We start from the raw sequence: 20286 nt of genomic DNA on the forward strand, positions 1-20286 counted from the left end.
TGAAATGTTAATTTTCCAGCTAAGCTGTTTCTCTTTGCATAGCCAAGGACCGTGCTTCCCTCATAGGCAGTACCTCAAGGCAACCTCGTTTTGTCCAGCTGAACACACACTGAAAGAGAGAAATTATCCATTTAAAATCCTGGAGACGATGATTTCCCCAATAGTTCTGATTGTATAAAATGGTAAGAGAACATAAAGACAACTGTCTACCATCCAAAAAAAAAAATTCTATATAAGGCATATTAAATATCTGTGGCGCAAAATACCAGACACAATTCAAATGGAACTGATGCTCCTGAAAAACCAAAATGTGCAAGAAACTTTAAAATGCATGTGAAGAACAGCTCTGCAGTAAAAAGGGTGCTAGCCAGCTCTGGTTACAGTGCACAGCACAGACAGTGCACTGTAAATGTCTGGCCTGACATGCAATGAGAATTTCCATCTGGGAATGCAGCGGTATCTGCACAAGTTTATGAGGAAGGAGCACCTGTCCTGGCAGGCTCTGCACTGCCTCAAGCCATGACTTTACACCTCCGTGTCTGCCGCAGCGCAGACCCGCAGAGCAGTGACAGTCACTGCAGACTCCAAGGTGCCGCACTAACCACGCGCTCCAGGCCGTGCAGAGCCCGGCAGCCACAGGGGATTGCAGCCTCTCTCTTCCCCTCACTCCTTTCAAGGGCAGCCTGCCACAGATGGTAAAGACCTTAGATGCGTGCACAATACAACATCGTTGTACTTCTACCCAAATCCCATCCAGGTAGCAATGAGCCTGTGTTTGGATCAAGGAAGATGGGCCCTGGCAGAGCAAGGGGGTGCCAGCCTGCCCCAGCTGCCCGCCACTGCCACGGGCCAGGGAACTGCTGCCCCCTCAGCCTGCAACTTGAGAACACTTTTTTCCATTAATATGGAAACTTTGCAACAAGAAGGTCCTCTGAATTTAACTAGGAAAGTCTTTGAAGTGCTACCCAAACCTGATCTTTATTAACTGCAATCTATCAGACACATAAGGCATTAATGCATAATGTGGCAAGTGCATCTATTACTGCTTTACGTTTTTTCCATTCTGTAGCACTTTACATCTGAAAATGCAGTCTGTCTAATAATGGGGAAGAAAGCTCAACCAAACAGATGGAAAAAGAAGTATTTCTGCTTAACTTCACAGGTTTGTGGCTTTTTCTTTTTAAATTCTCACTGACAGATCCATCTGATTAAACCGAAATATCTTATTTTATTTCAGATTTACAGCAACTTGTAAAAGAGTCAAGTCCAGCTTTGGTTTTAAATAAAATCTTAGTCACTCGTCCATCCCACACAAAGCATCTCCAATGATCTAATGTGCACGACTGGAAACATTTGGAACTACTACCTTAGGAGGGGCTAATCAAGGAGCTATAATAGGAAAATTAACAGTACATTTCCTCAGCAATACCAAAAATGTGTCAAGAAAATACTCCAGTTATGTTTAATGCTAAAATTTTACAAATACTATTCCAAAAAAAACTAAGCAACCAACCAACTAACAAATTCTGAGAAACAATGATTGGTTTCTATAAAATGGAAGTTGAGCAGTTAGAAAATGGAAGGCAAAGACTGCAAACAGACCATGCTGGAACAGAGCATTATCTGCTGTAAATCGATACACAAGTATGTCCTCAAAGTCAGGCCTATGTCAGCTCACACCTGCACACTGAAGACTGTTGCTAGTCTTTTTTGATCCAGCAAAAGACCAGATGACTGATCTTTTTAAAGTTGGGCTTTGTTTATATGTAGTTACTGTTTTACTGTCCCAAATTTCTTTTAGTACCCAGGCCCCGGAGCAAAGAACTACTTCAGTATCGAGATGGGAGTTCACACAGAATATTCCTTCCATGCTCCCAAGCAAGCATCAAAAGCTTGCCATTTGCAGCAGAAATCATAACTGCTTTGTGCAGCTGCTGTTCCCACTCTAAGCAGTGCTATCACCTTTCTATATAAATATGCTGCATTAAAAAATCTCACAGATACAAGAATCCCTCCAATCAAATACCTGTTTATAGAAACATTACACAGTGCTCAAGGTGCCCAAGCTGCAACCTATTGCCTCATTTAATGGGAAATCAAAGAAAAGCTACTTCCATTTCACACAATCTGGTTCAAATGAACAATGCCTTAACATGGAAGCTTCCAGCTTCATCATCTTGCACTGTCTCATCTGTCTACATTATTCAAATACCTGCAAAATGGAACATGTTTTATTAGTCCTCCTCAGAAAATGGGAGGTTTATGTACTAAGAATAGTTGCTTTCATATACTAGCAATACTCTTCTTTATATTAGAAATATCAGCCACTTCAAAACCCTCTCTGAAAGGCACCACCAAGATCAGCTATGAAAGACCCTGAGACAAACTCATGCTTGATCCATTTTTAGTCAAGTTGACAGACTTTAAGCAAACTGGATGTATCTAGTCCTCATAGTTTGCAAAAAATTATGCCACTGTGATAAAACATCTACTCTAGGGTTTCCAGCAGTATTTTATTACATTTTTCTAAAGTATTGTTCTTGGAGCTGCCTGTTCTTTCTGGGGAGCAGTTTTCATGTGACTCTCATTCTACCAGCTTCAGCAGTGGGCAGGAGTAATCCTCCAGCAGTTTTCTCTATGAAAGCCCAATCAACTTCAATGGAAACTCAATTTCATGCATTCCATTTAAATGACTGGTCTTTGTGTGGGAGGAGGCACTACCTGAATGGTTCCAGCAGGAGGACTAAAAGGTTAAGGAAGTTTCTGATTGGTATTACCACGATAATCTACTTTTTAATTAAAAATTCATATTGCGGCAGTAATCACAATATTTTTAGAGAACGAGCGCTAGTCTAAGTAACAGCCAGGTAACAGAAATGTCAATGTGGTGTTACTTGAGACAGAAACATACAGGCGAATGTAAATGTATAGTTGCTACTACAACCAAGGGGAATTTGAAATAAGTTTGTTGGGACAATTAATCTTTTTGTTTTTGTTAGGAAAAAAAATGAAATCTAGGATGTGGAACAATTTGTTTTCCACAAAAAGTGAACACCTTTAGAGCAATGTAAATGTAACTTAAAAACAACTTTGAGCTTGCAGGAGCCCAGTCTGGAAACAGAAACTGCAGCATTATTCAGATTTTAGAGTTCATGTTTCCATCAAAAATGAGTTTCTGATACAACACACACTTAAACTGTTTCTATGATATATTCTTTCCTCCTGAGTCATATACTTCAAAGAAAAAAGGCACCTCAAACCAACTGGCAGATGCATTTGTCTTATTTTAGAATGGTTTAATATAGCTGCAGCTGGTAGCACTGTCCATTTTCTGATGAGTTTGTCCAACTTTAGCCTCTCAGCCTAAAACTTTCCACTCCTGTTATCTGTTTTAGTATCTTTTTCTTTTTTTCACTGAAGCATTTCATCCCAGAATGAGCCCGAAGGAAAACAAAAGGAAAAAGTGTTTTATTTTTTCCCATGCTGCTAATATTCTGACTTTTTTTTTCCAAATATAACTGCCTATTCTATTTTAATGAGTGAAATTATGTCAGCTAGGAAGTGGGTTTTTAGTCAAGAATGCACCCTCTGCTTTTTCTATGGAAATCCACTCAAGTATAGTCAGGCCACAAGAATTTTAAAAATAATGCTGATAATGTACTTTGTACACTTTCAATCAAAACTTGCTAAAGTTCTGCATCTAACCTGGAGGAACAATCTGTTCACAAGTGTGTTCCATACCTGAGGCTCAAAGAGGCTGAGAAGCTTTCCAGCAGTTACTGGAAAGTGCTCCTGAGGTCTGTAATAGGGGAAGGACTGAAAATGAAAACATCTCTCTTCTGGCTCTTAATAACCACTTGAGCCTGTACCTAAAATATATGGAATATTTTGGAAAAACAGATAAATCTGGGGATTGACATTCAAGAGATGAGGCTGGATGAGCAAATCAGCTGAAGAAGGTACTGAGAAGAAGAAAGTGAAACTGGATGAAACTGCAAAGAAGCAGGGAATGAAGCAGAAAAAGGAGAAATTGAAGGCAGAAGAGATGGGGAGAAAAGATGAAAAATATGAGACAAGGTACTAAGGAAGTGAGAAGTGTGACTGAGAAGAAAACACAGTGGGACAGCTCCAGCCAGAGGGAAGGAGCAGACATAGGCTGTCCGTGCAGAAACACCTGTGATGAGAAAGACCCCAGCAAAGCATTTCCGTGCCCTGTGGTACTCAAAAGGGCAAATCTCCTGTGCCAGTGCCTCAGCTGCAATGATCTGATGAGGTCTGTGAATACTGATGTACCTCATGATGGCATTCTGCTTTTGAAGCCTTTTTTGGTTTGTTTAAACATGATAAAAGTAAGTCATAGGGCCTTAAAAGAATGTTTAATCTCAAATTGGAAGAGATTCTCCATGCAATTACTGTATCACTTGGCTCTTCCTGCCTGTGAGGTCCTGCTCTCAATTCCATGACTGCATATCATTTCCCCCATATGATCTCTGACTCATTCAGTGTGCAGAATGGACTTACCCTGGGGAATGTTTAGCTGGAAGGGTTATTTACATAATCTCTGTCTCATTCACTGTAAAACCCGCTAGGTATAAATGGACATACAGAATAAGGAACATGAAAGACAGTCTGCAGTTTCTGGAACAGCTACTCTACCAGTGTTGAGAGGAAAAAAGTCACCTATGGTGCACTTACTTAATCCAATCCTTTCTCAATTTGTGAACTATGTACTTTGTGTTTTGGGGGTATGACTGAAAACCTCTGGACCTGTTTTGCAGATGAGCTGCCAAATGGTAATTACAGTTTTGGCAATGCAAATTTTGCTTTGACTTTTGCCAAGTGATAAATATGATACTGAACATGGGGGAAAATATTCAATTCAAACTACTTGACAAGCAGCACTAATTATGGAACACTTCTCTTAAACTGCATTCTTCCAAAGGGCAGCTCCATTTCTTACAACATATTAGGACTTGCTATCACACAGCAGCTTTGTGAGCTTTAAAGCAAACACTGCAGTAATACTATCAACAGCTAGTCCTTAGAGAAGCCTTTTTTTCTCACCTTCTGCAAGGAGCATTTTTAAGGCAGGGAGCCAAAGGCTGAATAAAAAGAGAATAACACTGAGTAGTGTATCAGTCATAACTAAGCACTTGATCTATGCTGGGACCCTGGGGTAAAAAATTATATTATCAAGTAATTAAATAGTTTTCTTAACACAAGAGTTACCAGAGGATTGCTCACAAAACTGCAGTTCCGAAAGCTCTAAACCTCGCAGGTTTGACTTTGTCCTTCTAATGGCATTTTGCTGCTTAAACTAAAACCGCACACCATCCAAAAAAACTGTTCTCAGAAAGTGACCCAAACTGAGGTCTCAAAAAAGCCATCAAGACCATCAGCATTCCTTGCTGTCTTTAACAAATGAAGATGTAAACAGAAATTCAGGAAAAGCAGTATGTGGGTTGGCTGGCAACTTACTGAATGCTGCAGCCAAAAACCAAAGCTGGTTTGCAGAATGTGGCAGGGGATGTTTCCCTGGCCTCTTCCCCTACAGATCACCCACTGCCTCTAACACTGCTTGACAGATATAAACAACACCGGATTGGTTTCTCCACCAATGTAAGAGTTTGAAGATACACAGCCTTACCACTTATCACTAGAAAGAAGCTCTGTTTCACTAATTACGCTTGTAAGTCTCTACATGTGCAATGCTGCCCGTGTTAGGTCTGGACAGACAGCACGTCTGATGAAGCAGATGAGACAGAGCACACCAGACTGGTTTGGGTTTTGTTGTTATTTTTTCATCTCATTACAATTTCAATTATTTCTGGGGTTTGCATTGTTCTGTAGGCAATTAGCTCTTAATGTATCTTCTGCGAAAGGTTTGTTTACCTGCTCTGGGCACTGCAGGGCTTGCAGTGCCAGGTTTCTTTCAGACCACTTCTGGGGGAGAGGCTTTGGACTTCCATCCCTATAGTCTGTGGTTAGGCAATGCTTGCCTAGACATAATTTGATGTTTATGTTTCCTAACTTTCTACACAAGTTTTGGCAATTTGCTGATCCAAGCCCTTCTTAAAAATTCTAAAATTAAAAAAAAAAAAAAAAACCCAAAACCAAACAAACACACACAAACCAAACAAAAATAAAACAACAACAACAAAAAAAAAACCTAACCAAAACAAAAAAAATAACCAACATCCCCCTTTCCCCAAAACCCACAAAACTAAAACTAAAAACTTGACAGCACCACTAACAGACAGCTTTTTCAGTATCCACAGCTTAACTCTTGGCAGCTTCTCCTGCACTTCCTTCCTCCTTTACTTGCCTCGGTCAGTACAAGAGAGGACTGGGATTGTACTGGTGGTAGTTCCACTGCAAGTTCCTGTACTCACATAATGTATGTTCTTTTCCTGCTATCTGTCTTGAAAACGTCTTAAACTTAAGCACTGATATCAGCAATAACTGAACTAATTTCCTAAAAATACAAGGAAAAGCTACTTCTTTCATGTGCCAAGCAGACACTGACATCTGACAGACCATGGTTTTCGTACCTGTAATTAATGGGAATTGTTAACAAATATTCATCAAAACAGCATTAAAAAGTTTTTTGTAAATTAACCATGACATCTGCAGCCTCCTCTACTTTGAAAACCTGGATACAATTAAACTGACATATGAATAAAAAGCACATTTCTTGTTCAAATTATGTGAGTGTTGAAACATTCCACACCGGAATTTCAAACAAACACTTTTGTCAATATGAATTGACAAGAAGAAACAAAGACAAGCTGGAATGCCTTCAAATCTCTCCCACAACACTTGCCTATATTGATAAATGACACTACTCAAATTTACAATACGCTATTAAACAAAACTACAGATGTATCAGGAATGCAACCATCTGGTTACAACTCAGAAGTTCCAATTTTCATTGATGAGCTTCCTCTTTAAAACTTGGCACAGAAGTTACATCTGAATGATAACCAGGCAACCCAAATCACCCTGAGCCCTGTTATACTGCAGAACAAAAACCCCTATTCCATTTCAACAAGCATCCCAATGAAGTTTCCAAATCACTCCACAGGACTTTAAGTGCTAATGCTGCTATTCATAACTGATGAAGTGATGGAATAACTGTGGATCTTATTCCTCTTTCCTCTTCTCCAAGACACATGTATTCCATTTATTCCAAGAATTAGCAAGGTAACTTCTCAGACAATTCCAACTGCTACATGAAACCTCCCATTCAAAGTTCACCAGGAAGTTAGGAAAGAAGAGCTTTAGGCAACTGATTTGTATTTTGATGTTGAGGTACTAGGATGAATTATTAACATTTTTGCGTCACACTGCCATTGCAGAAAAATGAGGGTCTGAATCTTCAGCTAATCACAGACACAAATTCACTCCACTTGAGGCAGACTTCTCCAGCTTCATCATGCAACCCATGCAACAGGCTCAGAACTTCAAAATAAACCTCACAGAAGAAAAAGGCAGCTCAATGCTTCCTGCAGTACCATAAAATACTGAAGTACTACTGTTAACCATACCTTCTGAAGTACTCTTATGCATTAAAAATCAAGAAAATATATAGTGGGAAGTTGACAGAGTCCCTGGAAAATTCAGCTCCCTGAGCATTCAAGCTAAACCCCAAACATATCAATGACACTGAATGTATGAACTGCCTAACTCTAACACATTTAGTAGATTTTTTATCACTGGTACATAATCTCAGCCTTTGTTTTCCAGTGGAATATTTCTGTTTTATAGCCTTAAGATGTTTCTCTTAGGCTCTACTGTATTTTATTTGTATCTCACTGCCCTTGAATAAAGCCAAAGATCTCATCCATAAGAATGTTACAGATCCCACTGGTCACTTCTCCCTGACCTGGGGAATACAGGACCTGGCTGTAGCCATGTATACATCACCAAATTTTCACCTGCACCTTTCCTTTTGGTACGTGCTTTTATAGTTCTTGTCACAACAGGGCATGACTCCTGGACTCCTAGATGTTTATGTAGTTTAAAGTGGCTTAGATTTATTGATCAAACCAAGTAACTCAATTTTCAATTAAAACCAACAAGGCTCTAGACATCACAGTTTTCTGAATTGTGTAATTTTGGACTTCCTATGAATGTTTTACTACGTTAGCAAGTAATGAACCTAGTAATAATGACTTTATGTAAAACAGCTAACTCTGTGTTACTGCCACAAGTACAGAGCACAATTGCAAAATAAAACTCTTGGAGAGAGCTTTCAAAGTTACCCCATCATACTTTTCCTGATGATTTATGGCAGACAGTTTCCCATAATTATTTAAGCTCTAATAAGAATGTCATAATGCAAATACTTTCTAATAGAGGTGTTGAAGGGGATGTCACATAACCACAGTGCAGAGAGGGAACAATTGCGGTCCAAGAGCTCCATCAAAGAAGTCTCTCGGTGACTTTTGTAAACAAATGACAACTGATCAAGCTACATGAGACCCTTTACAAGCAATACCTCTGTGGCAGCCTCGGCTAAGTTCAGCCTGTACTGGTGACAAATCATTCTGAATTAACATTTACACACCTCTGCTGCAAACAGCAAAACATTCACAAAGAAGGACAGTACAGCCCAAAGTAATGCAAGCTTTCAATAAGTTTCCTATACACCCACAGAATGTCAGACTACCAAACCTACACACAATCCCACAGTGTTTGCATGGAAAATTCCTCACGTAAAGTCAAGTTTAAATTTCCTCAGGAAAAGATATGTCATCTTAACCCCACTTTGCCACTTATGTCAAACACCTACTCTATACAAATCTCAAAAGGAGAATAAATAAACCCTACAGTAACTCCTTGGGAATAAGAAGGGGCTTTTCAGTCTAAAAAAAAAAAAGTTCACCCAAGAAATACATAGGTTTTTGTTAGTCTTCACCTCAATGTGTGAGCATCCCAACTACATTAAAGACTGCACACTTGCAGCACCCCATATCAATTCTGAAAAGACATGTCTGGGAATTATATTTTCTGTTCCATACAAAATTAAACATTTCCATTTCTACATTAGCTAAAATTTGAAGAACTGGAAATGTTTCAGTTTCTATAGAGTGGAAAACTTTCAAAACTGCTTGGGCAGAACACCAGTGAGCTGGTGGATGGCCCAAGATCCCAGGTGCCAGGGGACCCTGCCAACGCCTACCTATATCCTTAGGTGACAGAAAAGCACATCACTGTTTAATGGACTCAACACATTCCTGCAGAACATTGTAATTCTATTTAATTAGGGTTTTGCATCCAAAAAAAGCCTTTCAATGGCACGGCTGTAACTCAGCATCAGTATCATCAATAAGAGTCTTTGGAAAACCAAATATTTTAATTTGTCCCATCTTGATCCTGAGTCTTTTACCTCACCTCTTCTACTCTTTCTACGTAAAACCTCTTTCCATTTCCAAATTGTCTTTTCAGGTATTTCCCATTCCCTGCTCAGGTGCCACTCTCAAAAACTCTGCACGCAGGAACACAGATCCAAGCAGAGGACTCTTATTCAGAACCAAAAAAAAGCCAGATTTTCCATAACTGTGCTACCACATTAATAGCAGACATAACTGGAGAGGCAGGCCAAGAAAGTAAAAGCAGTCATTGTCTTCTGATCCTATGTAGATACTTCTCCACAACACAACTGGCTTCTTGCTAAACACCAGTCACACAGAACACTGAGAAAAACAGCACAGTGTAACTGGAGACATGACAGTAATCCACGTGAACCAGCGGGCAAACTAGCAACTGGGAATGGAACTGGACAAGCTCAGCAAAATTTCATCCATAAATATTTCACTGAGCCCTCAGGAGTTACTCTTTCATACATTTTACCCCGGCTGTTCCAAAGTCCTATAAGAATTTGGCCAAAAATTCACGCCTCAAGACATAGCTAATGAAAATTCAGATTTCACATCTATTCAGTATCACTCTTCACGCAGAAACTGTTGGAGAATAGATTGTGGGAGAACAGGAATGGGGCTGTGGCCAGGCCTCATCCCTCACGGGGTGCAGCTGTGTAAGACAGGTGAGCAGCACTGAAGGAGAAAAAGTGTGGAATGCTGATGTGTGTTGACCTATCACAAAAGAGTAAAAAGGTACACAGGTGTTATGCATGTGAGAAAAAAGGTATAAAAAGTTGTACTGCTTTATAATAAAGGGCTGATGCTTGCCACCATTTTCAGCATCAGCCATGTGTCCACCATCACGAAACTACCTCAAGTAGTCCAGAGTATCCAGAAGCCTGAAAGCTTCCTTGTGTACACTGTCCAAGAGACCTGCAGCCTGGACTTGGTTTACAAATATATTCTCACACATTCAGGGACTCATGAAGAGCTAGTGGCTTGGCAATGCTCGAGACAATTAATTACACAAAGTGCTCAGTAAACAAATGTTCCATTTGAGTTGCTTCCTTTGTTCTGGTGACAAACCACACAAAGAAAGTTGAATTCAAATTCTACTTCAACCACACATGCATATAATTCCTTCTCCTTTAATGCAGGAGGAAATAAGGGAGATTTACTCACCACTTCCCTATTTCTGAAGGAACTGAGACTACAGTGGAAGAATCCCTGCAGGTAGCTTGTGGCTCCAGTTAGATCAGCCAGAGCTGTTTGCGGGGTAAGGAGAGATGTTTGCTGCCTGTTTCCTGCCAAAGAGGGTGACAGGCAGCTGTGTGTTCTGAGGTGAGCTTGTATGCAAGGTGCTGAACAGGGGAAGCCACTTGTATAATAAGAAAATAGGTTTAACGACCTGCAGGAACACTTGAACAAATACAAGCACTTCCGAGGCTCTCCCTAACCAAACCTCACAAGTTTACCTTTAATGAATCAACCTGTCAGTCATGTGAAATGAGTTCAGCTATCAATGAAAAAACAATAAATGCACAATAATGAGGAAATGACCTAATGGACCAAGGCAGATTAACTTAATTTGTTATTAATTAGTTGCCCTCAGGAGAAACTGTAGAGGGAGTGGCCAAACACTAGGATAAGGGTTAACAGAATACTTCTAATAAATGAGATTTTCAGTTTTGGTATGCTCCAGAAAGAACTGAAGAGAAGAAAGAAATAAAAATATACTGTTCTCTGCTTGCTGGCAAGACCATTGGTACATGTCGCTGCTGATAAATTAAATTAAAGCCCGCGTGCAGAAGCATTTAATCAGGAAGAACAAGCAAACAAAGTGAAACACTATCAGCCTTGTTTTGTTCTCATCCTGGCCTTATACTAAAACTGTTCTTAGCAACTTCTTTTTTATAATTACATTAATTACCACATTCTGGGGAGCAAAATAACCCTGAATAGCAATTACAGCCTCTCCAAGGGTAACAGAAACATTACTAAATAAAGAATATCATTATGTAGAGTTCTATGCCTAGGAGAAGCTACTTCAGCTACAATTTCTCTCTGCTATTAAGTCTCCTGTACTACAGGTTTCTTTATAACTGTATTTATAAAAGCAACAGTGGCAAAGAGGCAGCAGCAGTGTGCTCATCTATGTTTCTTCTTCATCTGTTGAATTCTTCTGTTTAAACAGCAGATTCTAAAACTAACATGAAAATATTTTCACTCCTGTTCTCTTCTATCAAAAGAAATCTGTCAATGGCCAAACCACTCACCATCCTGACCCGCATGTCCAACCACTGTCCAATTCACAAGCTCACTGCCCTCTACTCTCCATCCCCCCTGCCATTCTCAACAAACACTTTCTACAAACCTTCCTTCTCCATACCCTGGCAATCTCTGATTACTTCTTTCTTCCACCTCATTTCTAACTTCCTCATTTCTTACCCCTTGCCCTCTGAAAAGACCTCTTTTCCTGGAAACAATTTTGTCACATTAAGTCAGGCAGAATACTGTCCAACTTTGTGCACTGATGTGTGAGGGATGAAATAAAGACTGGGACATTTGTGTATCGCTTGGACACTGAGCAAATTTAGCTCAGAAAACTTTCCAAATTAATGCCCATGCACTAAGGTCATTTCCCATTTCCTTCAAAAAACAGAAAGTGTTTTTCGAAAGAGGAATTTGTCCCAGAGACTATTCTCAGAGGCTCAAATTAGCCGTTCATGTTTTCCATTCCAGACAAATACACTAAAGCTTTTTTGACATTAGGTCTTTTCAATCAACTGCTCTAGTCTCAATCAATGGACTTTATTCATAAATAAAGCAAGAGTTATAACTAAGAAGCCAAAAGGAACTCATCGGATTTGTTTAGGTTGTGTTTTTGTTATCCTGTGTTCATTGTTACATATTCCACTGTGCAGGTTCCATTAAACAAATCAGGATTTCTAGGAGGCAGAAGAATCAGATGTTCACCTGCTCAAAAAAATATGGCCTGTCATGTCAACTTATCCAGATCTCTCCTGAATATTCTACTTCTAATATCCAAATACGGACTTCTTTATCTTTGCAACAGTAAGTTAGATTAGTAGGACAAATAAGAAAAACGTATTAGGAAGACATACTTTGGGAAATACTAAAAGGGCACAGGCAGAAAGTGGAGATTTTAGCAGGATGAAAACCACTAATGGGGACAAAGAACAAAACCTCACTTGCCTCCCACATACAATGGGAGACTGCCTGGAGCATGGAGCTACACCCAGACAAACATTCTGACCCAAATAATAACAGATTAAGTTTTATTTTAAAATTAACACAGAACAGATTTTTCACTCCAATAAATTAGGAAGTTAAAATCAAAGCATGTAGAACTGAATGCTGGTAAAAGTATCATCTGAAACAGAATGCACAGAGCACCACAGAAAGGCACTGGAGCGCTCCAGGCTACTGGGAGCTGTTTCTAAATGCTGTTTAGAACATGACTAGCACTCACAAAAGGATAACCTCATCTTATGGGACTGAGAAGTAGACAGCCTTCATAACATGGCCTATCCAAACTCCATTTTTCAATATATTTCATGGAAAAACATTAGGCTTGTCAGTGACTGTGGTGGTTTCACCCTGACTGGGTGACAGGTACCCACGAAAGCTGCTCTATCACTCCCCAACAGAACAGGGAATGGAAAATACAACAAAGGGTTAATGGGTTGAGATAAGGATCAGGAGAGATCACACACCCATTACTGTCATGGGCAGAACAAACCTGACTTGGGGAAATTGACTGAATTTATTACCAATCAAAATCAGAGCATGACAATGCCAAGTAAAACAAGTCTCAAAACCACCTAGCCCTCCCTTCTTCCCATCTCCTCCTCTTTCCCTCAGTGGTGGAGGGAGACAAAATAGGGGTTATGGTCAGTTCATCACAGGTTGTTTCTGCTGCAGCAGGGTAAGAGTCCTTCCCCTGCTGCAGCACAGGGTCCCTTCCATGAGACACAGCTCTTCACAAACTCCTCCAATGAGAGCACTTCCCATGGGATACAGCTCTTCATTAACTGTTCCAGTGTGGTTCCCACAGCGTCACAAGCCCTGCCATCAAACCTGCTCCAGTGTGGGCTCCTCTCTCTCCATGGGTCCGCAGGTGTCTGGCAGGAGCCTGCTCCAGCACAGGCATTCCATGGGGTGACAGCCTCCTCAGGGCATCCATCACCTGCTCCAGTGCCCTCCAGGCAGCAGGCCAGGCAGCTGCACCATGGGCTGCCCCACAGGCTGCAGGGGAATCTCAGCTCCAGGGCTTGGAGCACCTCCTGCCCCTCCTTCTCCAGTGACCTTGGCCTCTGCAGGGCTGTTCCTCTCACACATTCTCACTCTGCTCTCCTCTGGCTACATCACACTTCTACAACAGCTTTTTTCCTTCAGAAGTACAGTGTCACAGGGATGGTACTGTCATCCCTGATGGCCTTGGCCAGCAGTAGCTCCATCCTGGAGCTGGCTGGCACTGGCTTCCCTGTCGGACATGGGGGAAGCTTCTGGCAGCTTCTCACGGAAGCCACACCTGCAGTCCCCCCAGCCCTCCCCTCTACCAAAACCTGGCCACACAAACCCAACACGCTCCACTCCTCACCACTGTGAATCAAATACTTAAGAATTATCATAGAATCTACATTCGTCACACAAAAATAAAAATAACATCACAAAAAACTGAATGAAAGTGGAAAAGTTACACTAAATTAATTCTCCTGTCCCTTCACCACAATTACAACTGAAATTTTCCACCATTACTGCATTTTCATTGTTCAGCCCATGTTTCTCCCTCTCTCAATTACTATACTTATGTCAAATTCCCTCATGTTCCCGGGTTTCATCAAATTAGAATTCTATGTATTGGTAGATGAAGTGACTGATTAAAGCCCTTGAAGGTACAGTATTAGGTAAATGTAATGTTATGGATCTACTTTCAGTATTCCCCAAGACACTCTAAAGTAAGTTCACAAAACCAATCATTAAATTTATTTTTTAAAAAATTCATCTTAACTTGATAATTAGTGAACATTTTGCATACTAGGGAAAACCATCAGCTGTCCAACACACAAAACACAGGAAAAGCAGACTTACATTTGTGTTGCAGAGTTTGTATTGCTTGTAGGCACCAATGCACACGATGGCTGCAGCCCTCTGGGGCTGGGGCTGGCCCTGCAGGGCCTGAGGGCTGGAGTCACCGCCGTGGAACAGGCTCTGGGACACAGGGAACGAAGGGGACTGATAAACAGAGGGCCCCAGGACTTGGTGTCCTGCCTGAGGCCCAGCTGGCTCTTGGTAGAGGTTGCCGTGCTGCAGGGAAGGAGCAGCTGCCTGGCTGTAGGGGCTCTGGTGGAACAGGCTCCTCGACGACTGTCGCTGCCTCCGCAGCTTCTGAGGCTGCTGGCCAGTATCAGTTTGTAAAGGTAAAATGTATGGCACTTTTCCATAGCCATACTTTCCTGGACCAATAGGATTTTTGTTTCTGCTTCTAAAAACAAAGAAAGAGAGAAAAAACGGTTACTGGCTCCATAAGCAAAGGAGCAGTTAGGTATTTACAGGACTTGTAATAAATATGAACAAGATGTAGTCTAGCTTGGTGTATTGGGAATCTCAGAAAGCCTTGATCCTAACACTGCAGTCTGACAAGTGAGTTGGCAAATTCTTCCAGTTCAGAGCAATGAGTGAATACAGCTATTCTGGGTGACATTTGCAGCTCAGGAAGGGAGACACCATTAAAGAAAAATAATTTTCTTTCTGTACATAAAATACATTTATGTTTTTAATATATATGCAAAACAGACTTGAATTCCAGTGAAAACCAGAAATTATAAATTGACATACTTATTTTCTAGAAACAGAAGTGCTACAGATGTCAGACAGCCACCAGATCAAAGGGACCTTTCTTTGAGTTTGTTTTTATTTGGGTTTGTTTTCTACCCAAGTCTTATATTCTCCCAGGACTCTTGCTAGCTGGGAACCCTGAAAGTCATTTACCTCCCATTCCAGCCTTATGGCCACATGAGGCTTTTAATCAATCTTCCTGGCTCAAGATGTGTGAACCAGAGTGCTGATTTGCCCTGGCAGATAAGCAACCAGCACTCTTGAACTGTTTATCCCTGTTAATCTGCTCTGTGACCATGACAGAAATTGTTGAGAGAAGCTTTTGGTAATTACAGCAGAGAGAGCAGTATAAAGGGTTTTGGTATTAAAGGGAGGAAAAGAAAAGCTTTCCATAACTATACGGGAGAGGAAAGAAAGAGAACCCGTGAGCCTTGTGCCTACTTAGCCAGACCTAAACAACAGTGAGATTACACAGAATTAGTTTTTCTGTTGTTCCCTAGGCTGAAGAAGAGCAAGACAGAATAAGAGGAAATCAAGTACTCAACAATATTTGCAGTCAGGACAAAAAGGGGGGAAAAATGCCACCAAGAATGGAGTTACCATCTAAAGGTAAATCACTGCCTAACAGGAAAATATTTGTAGAAAAGTATGACGTAATTCATGTCAGCGCACAGCCAGCAGACATCTCTGATCTACAGCGTTCATCTCAAGAAGAGGCATAACAGCTGTTTAATGCAGACCTGACAATCTCCCTTCTTTGGGCTTAATTCTCATAAACACATACACCTCTTTGATTGCTCAGACAAATCTCTTCAGCACTTTGATAACAAAAATGATGGGCCCCTTTAAACTTAAGCCAACCTAAATATACTCTTTATTTCAAAAAATACATTTGCCCAGACAAGTAAGAAAATCAGGTTTTGTGCTATTAATGTAAGGGTTGTAGCAAACGACGATGATGATGATAGAGCATTCCTACTGTTCTAACTTATAACAATTTCTCTCATGCAGAGAATATGTCAGCTGTGAATAATAGAAACTGGCCCCTCTTAGCACATTTGCAGTGTCAAAAAGGAATTTGGTTGTCGTAGCTTTTTCTAATTTTAGCCATAAGCAAACGTGTGCCTTGGCAAATCAATGCATTATCACTGCCTCATAGACTTCATGCTAAGAACAGTGCTTTGAACCTCAAGTGGTCTTCAAGACTGAAGCACTTTCAGAACTGGTGGGCTGGTTATTTATCTTGAATAGAAACTGTCTTTGAACTAAGGATATACAGTGTCTTTAAAATACACAGGTAAGATTACAAATTTCCTGGGCCTCCACCTCTTAAGTGCTCTTTACACAGCCTTTCTCCAACATACCTTTTTCATTATTTCCCATTTTCCATCACTTCCCTTCTCCTTACATTTCTCCCACTGCCTCTAAATGGAGGTTCCCTGGCTTACTTCCAGCTGAAGCATAACTCGTTTTCCTTCTCTTCTGATGTCAGGCAGAATAAAGAATGTATTTCCATGAGCTTTTCAGCATTTCATTTATCTTATCTCCTAGTATCAAAGTACTTCTCTTGTAAATGAAAAACTGCAAGGGTGAACATTAGCAAAACCACTCATTTATGACAACAAGGAAGACTTGTACAACTGCTAGAAAGTTTCCTTAGAATGAACCCAAAGAAGCTTCTGATTTCTCACATTTTCAATTCACAACCTTTCACTGTTTCTGAAGACATAATGTAATGTTTTGGAAAGGTAACAACATTCAGCCACCAGTTTCACCAGGGATAAGGAGAAAAAAAACTGCATAGGAATTACAGATTTTTTTTCCTCAAGATATTTTTTTTTCTCTTGGCAGAAATAATTCCACAGGCAGAGGGAGATGGTTTTCTTCCCTGTATTCCCATCACAACAATCACACTAATGAAAAACAAGAGAATTTCACCACAGGTTCTCAGATAGAGTAAAAACAACACCTAGACCTTTATTTTAATTTTGTGTAGAGTTTGGTTAAGTTTGAAGCTTTTTTCAAAATCTTCAAAGGCTTCCTTTACCAGGAGTCCTGTCCTGGAATGAACACTGAAGTCCTCTAACATGCTGAGGAAACCCCTGTCCTCAGTGAGCCTGGTCCAGCTGCCCTTCTGGGTGCCCAGGGCCCAGAATTTTCCAGGTTCTTGTGGGTTCTCCTCACTTGGGAATTCAGCAGCTGCCTATAATCCATTCTCTGAAGTGTTGCTGGCTGTGGTTGTGCCCTATCAGCACAGCAACAACCCAGAGCTAGCACCTACTCAAGCTGAACTTAACACTTACCTATCAGCAGAAACAGAGGTTTCATGTGCAAGATGAAAGTGGAAGAAAAGACAGAAGACAGGTTACTAATTTTATTTATACTTTATTTCCCAAAAAATATTCCACATTATTTATCACTGCAAAAGTCTTTTAAACTATATTGATTTGTGCTTTGGCATTGCTGTTATTAATTTCCATTTCAAAAAATGCTGCAAAACTGCAGTTCTTTGATTTTGGCTAGAAAATTACTTCTAAAGGAGCTGAGTCCCCTGAGATCCCTATCAAAGCTGTTTGGCTTAAATTTCAGCCCTTCTACTCATCATGGTTTTAAAAGAACTGCTTTTTAGAAGGCAAAATCTTCTATAACTGAATCAATTACATACATGAACTTAATTAAATCTACTTCTGTGGAGAATTATGCCAATATTTAACCTAATACTTGAGGTCATAGCAAATTATCTGTTTTGTAGCACTGCACTGTAATTAATTGACAGGTTTTAAAGGACACTCTACCCACCTACTCACAGTATGAGTATTTGGTACAGAGTTGCCTTGATTATTTTTCTGAAGAAATGAAAGTGACTTATTAGCTATTCCTGTCAGCAATGAAGCTATTGAAATATTACTCAAATATTTAAAATGCAATTAAGAAAAAAAAAACCCAAAGGGATATGGAAAAGTCCTTGGAGACACAAAATGTCAAATTGGAAAAAACCTGGTCCTAATCCTGTAAGTTTCTGTTAACAGGATCACTATGGCCATATATATTTTAATGTACTTTTTTATTACTAGATAATGTTCTTAAAATAATCTCAGACATGCACTTTTAATCCATGGCATTTCCTCCATAATTCATAACTGTGACTGGCCTACAATTGTCCAAGTCAATCATTTACCTTCCAGCCCTCCTACTGCTTTTAATTTTCTTTCATGCTTTATATATTATTAGGCACACAGTTAACAAGGTGTGCTTTAAAAAGATTCCACCATAAATTTTTTCCCCCTTAAGTCACAAAATAAACTGTATTATACTGTTAATAACTGTTAGCAAGTTTATACCTCACAGTATTTTAGTAGATTCTTTGACAGGAATCATTTTTAGCAAAAATGACTGACCTACTGGATCTGGGAACATGTTTCCATCTACCCAAGGAGAGCTCCTGCCAGTCAGGTTGATTCCCACCAAAAGCCACCATGCATTGCCACTCCCACTGCACCACAACCTGTGCTGCTCTGCATTCCACGAATTCACTTTTCACCAGCTCAAAATCAATCTGGAGAAAATCACTTAAACGTGAATGAAAGAAGGGAGCCCTTTGACTGTTTCATGTAACTAAATGCATGCCTGTCTGCTCAGTGATCTAGAAACTGGCCTTACAGCAGTGAGCAGATAACTGAAATGTTTGGTCACAAGAGCTCAGGCAGCCTTCTGAGAGAGCATCACACACTGCAAAGCAGGGCCAACATCACCGACCTGTGCCTCACTGCAGCACGTTGTTCCTTCAGAACACCAGCCTGTGCCACACTGCAGCACGTTGTTCCTTCAGCAGCACACTGCAGGGCAGCTCAACAGGGCAGGCTGTCACTGCATCTCACTATTGGCATTTTCATGAACTAAAGCATGGGAACAAATTGCCTTTTTTACATTCTTGGTAACCACACCATGATTTGTGAATATGCACTGCTTCCCATCTATCACATATACATAAGAGTAGTAAAATCATCACAAGCATATTTGTCCTAAAAAATTCAACTGCTAGAATTCACAGAGTAACCAAAAATGCCTAAAAAATGTTTCTTCTGAAGAAAAATTGATTATACCACATTACACCACAAAAACTCTCATTTCTATATCATACTGGGGGAAAAGATATTTACATTTTTCTGAGACAGTAAAATTAATCAATAAGGTACATAAACTGTCTCTTGGGAACAGGTTTGATTAACGCGATGTGGCCTATCTTAAATGGAATTTTCCATCCTCAGAGATCACCACTGATACCCCAGTTCAGCATAGCTGCAATATGCCCAGTACAATAACTTAGTATATTTGCTTTTACTGTCTCTCAGCAAGTACTGTATAACCTCATTTATGTGACTTTCAACACTGCGATAGGATTTCAAAATTCAAACCCAAATACTTCAATCCTCTTTTTCAAGAATACCTCTGATCCCAAGCAATTCTTAGCCTCCTCTTTAAGATTTGATTTCATAATGCAACCATGCAGTTGGCAGGTAAAGTAGCAGAAATTCAGTGCAAGTAACCTCATAACTCTGCTGAGATGCCTTACCTCCTTATGGGAGGTTTGGTTGTTTCTAGCCTTCACTGATGGGGCAATAATTCAGTGGTACCTGACTAAACAGCAGCAGTGTTCTCACTTCCCCTCCTTCAGTGAGCCCAGCTCAGAAAGGGATGAAGTGTTCAGTATTAAGAATAAGACAGCTTAGGTGGTTTTGCTTTGCAATTATTGTACTCTGTTAGGGGTTTATTTCTGGTAATCCCACTCAAAGCATGCTTGCAGTAGCATAGTAGAAATTTATATTGATTTGGTAATAATGAGACCTAGAGCATGTCATGGGGATTAATACCCAGATGAGAGGTGTGACAGCAAAAAGTCAACCTGAGGCCTCAGCCAACCCAACTAGCTACTCATTTGGTGAATATCTAATTTGACCATTATTGCTAATAGGTCCTCTCCAGAATTTTATTCGGAAGGAAAATAAACACTTTCATCACATGGTTTTAAAGTGCTACCAAAATGAATTCTTTGATTACC

At 40.2% G+C, this 20286-nt stretch overlaps 1 protein-coding gene across 2 annotated transcripts in view; it reads right to left on the minus strand.

Moving 5' to 3' along the window:
* Positions 1 to 20286, minus strand: part of THSD4 (thrombospondin type 1 domain containing 4) — a 242419-nt gene that overhangs the window by 180041 nt on the left and 42092 nt on the right. For both annotated transcript variants that reach the window (XM_041468994.1, XM_041468993.1), the window contains exon 5: positions 14481 to 14874. In XM_041468994.1, the coding sequence (XP_041324928.1) occupies positions 14481 to 14874 (394 nt within the window). The remainder of the gene's footprint in view (positions 1 to 14480; positions 14875 to 20286) is intronic.

The sequence above is a fragment of the Pyrgilauda ruficollis genome, unplaced genomic scaffold (genome assembly GCF_017590135.1).
Source record: "Pyrgilauda ruficollis isolate IOZ18807 unplaced genomic scaffold, ASM1759013v1 scaffold23, whole genome shotgun sequence".
Classification (NCBI taxonomy): Eukaryota; Metazoa; Chordata; class Aves; order Passeriformes; family Passeridae; genus Pyrgilauda; species Pyrgilauda ruficollis.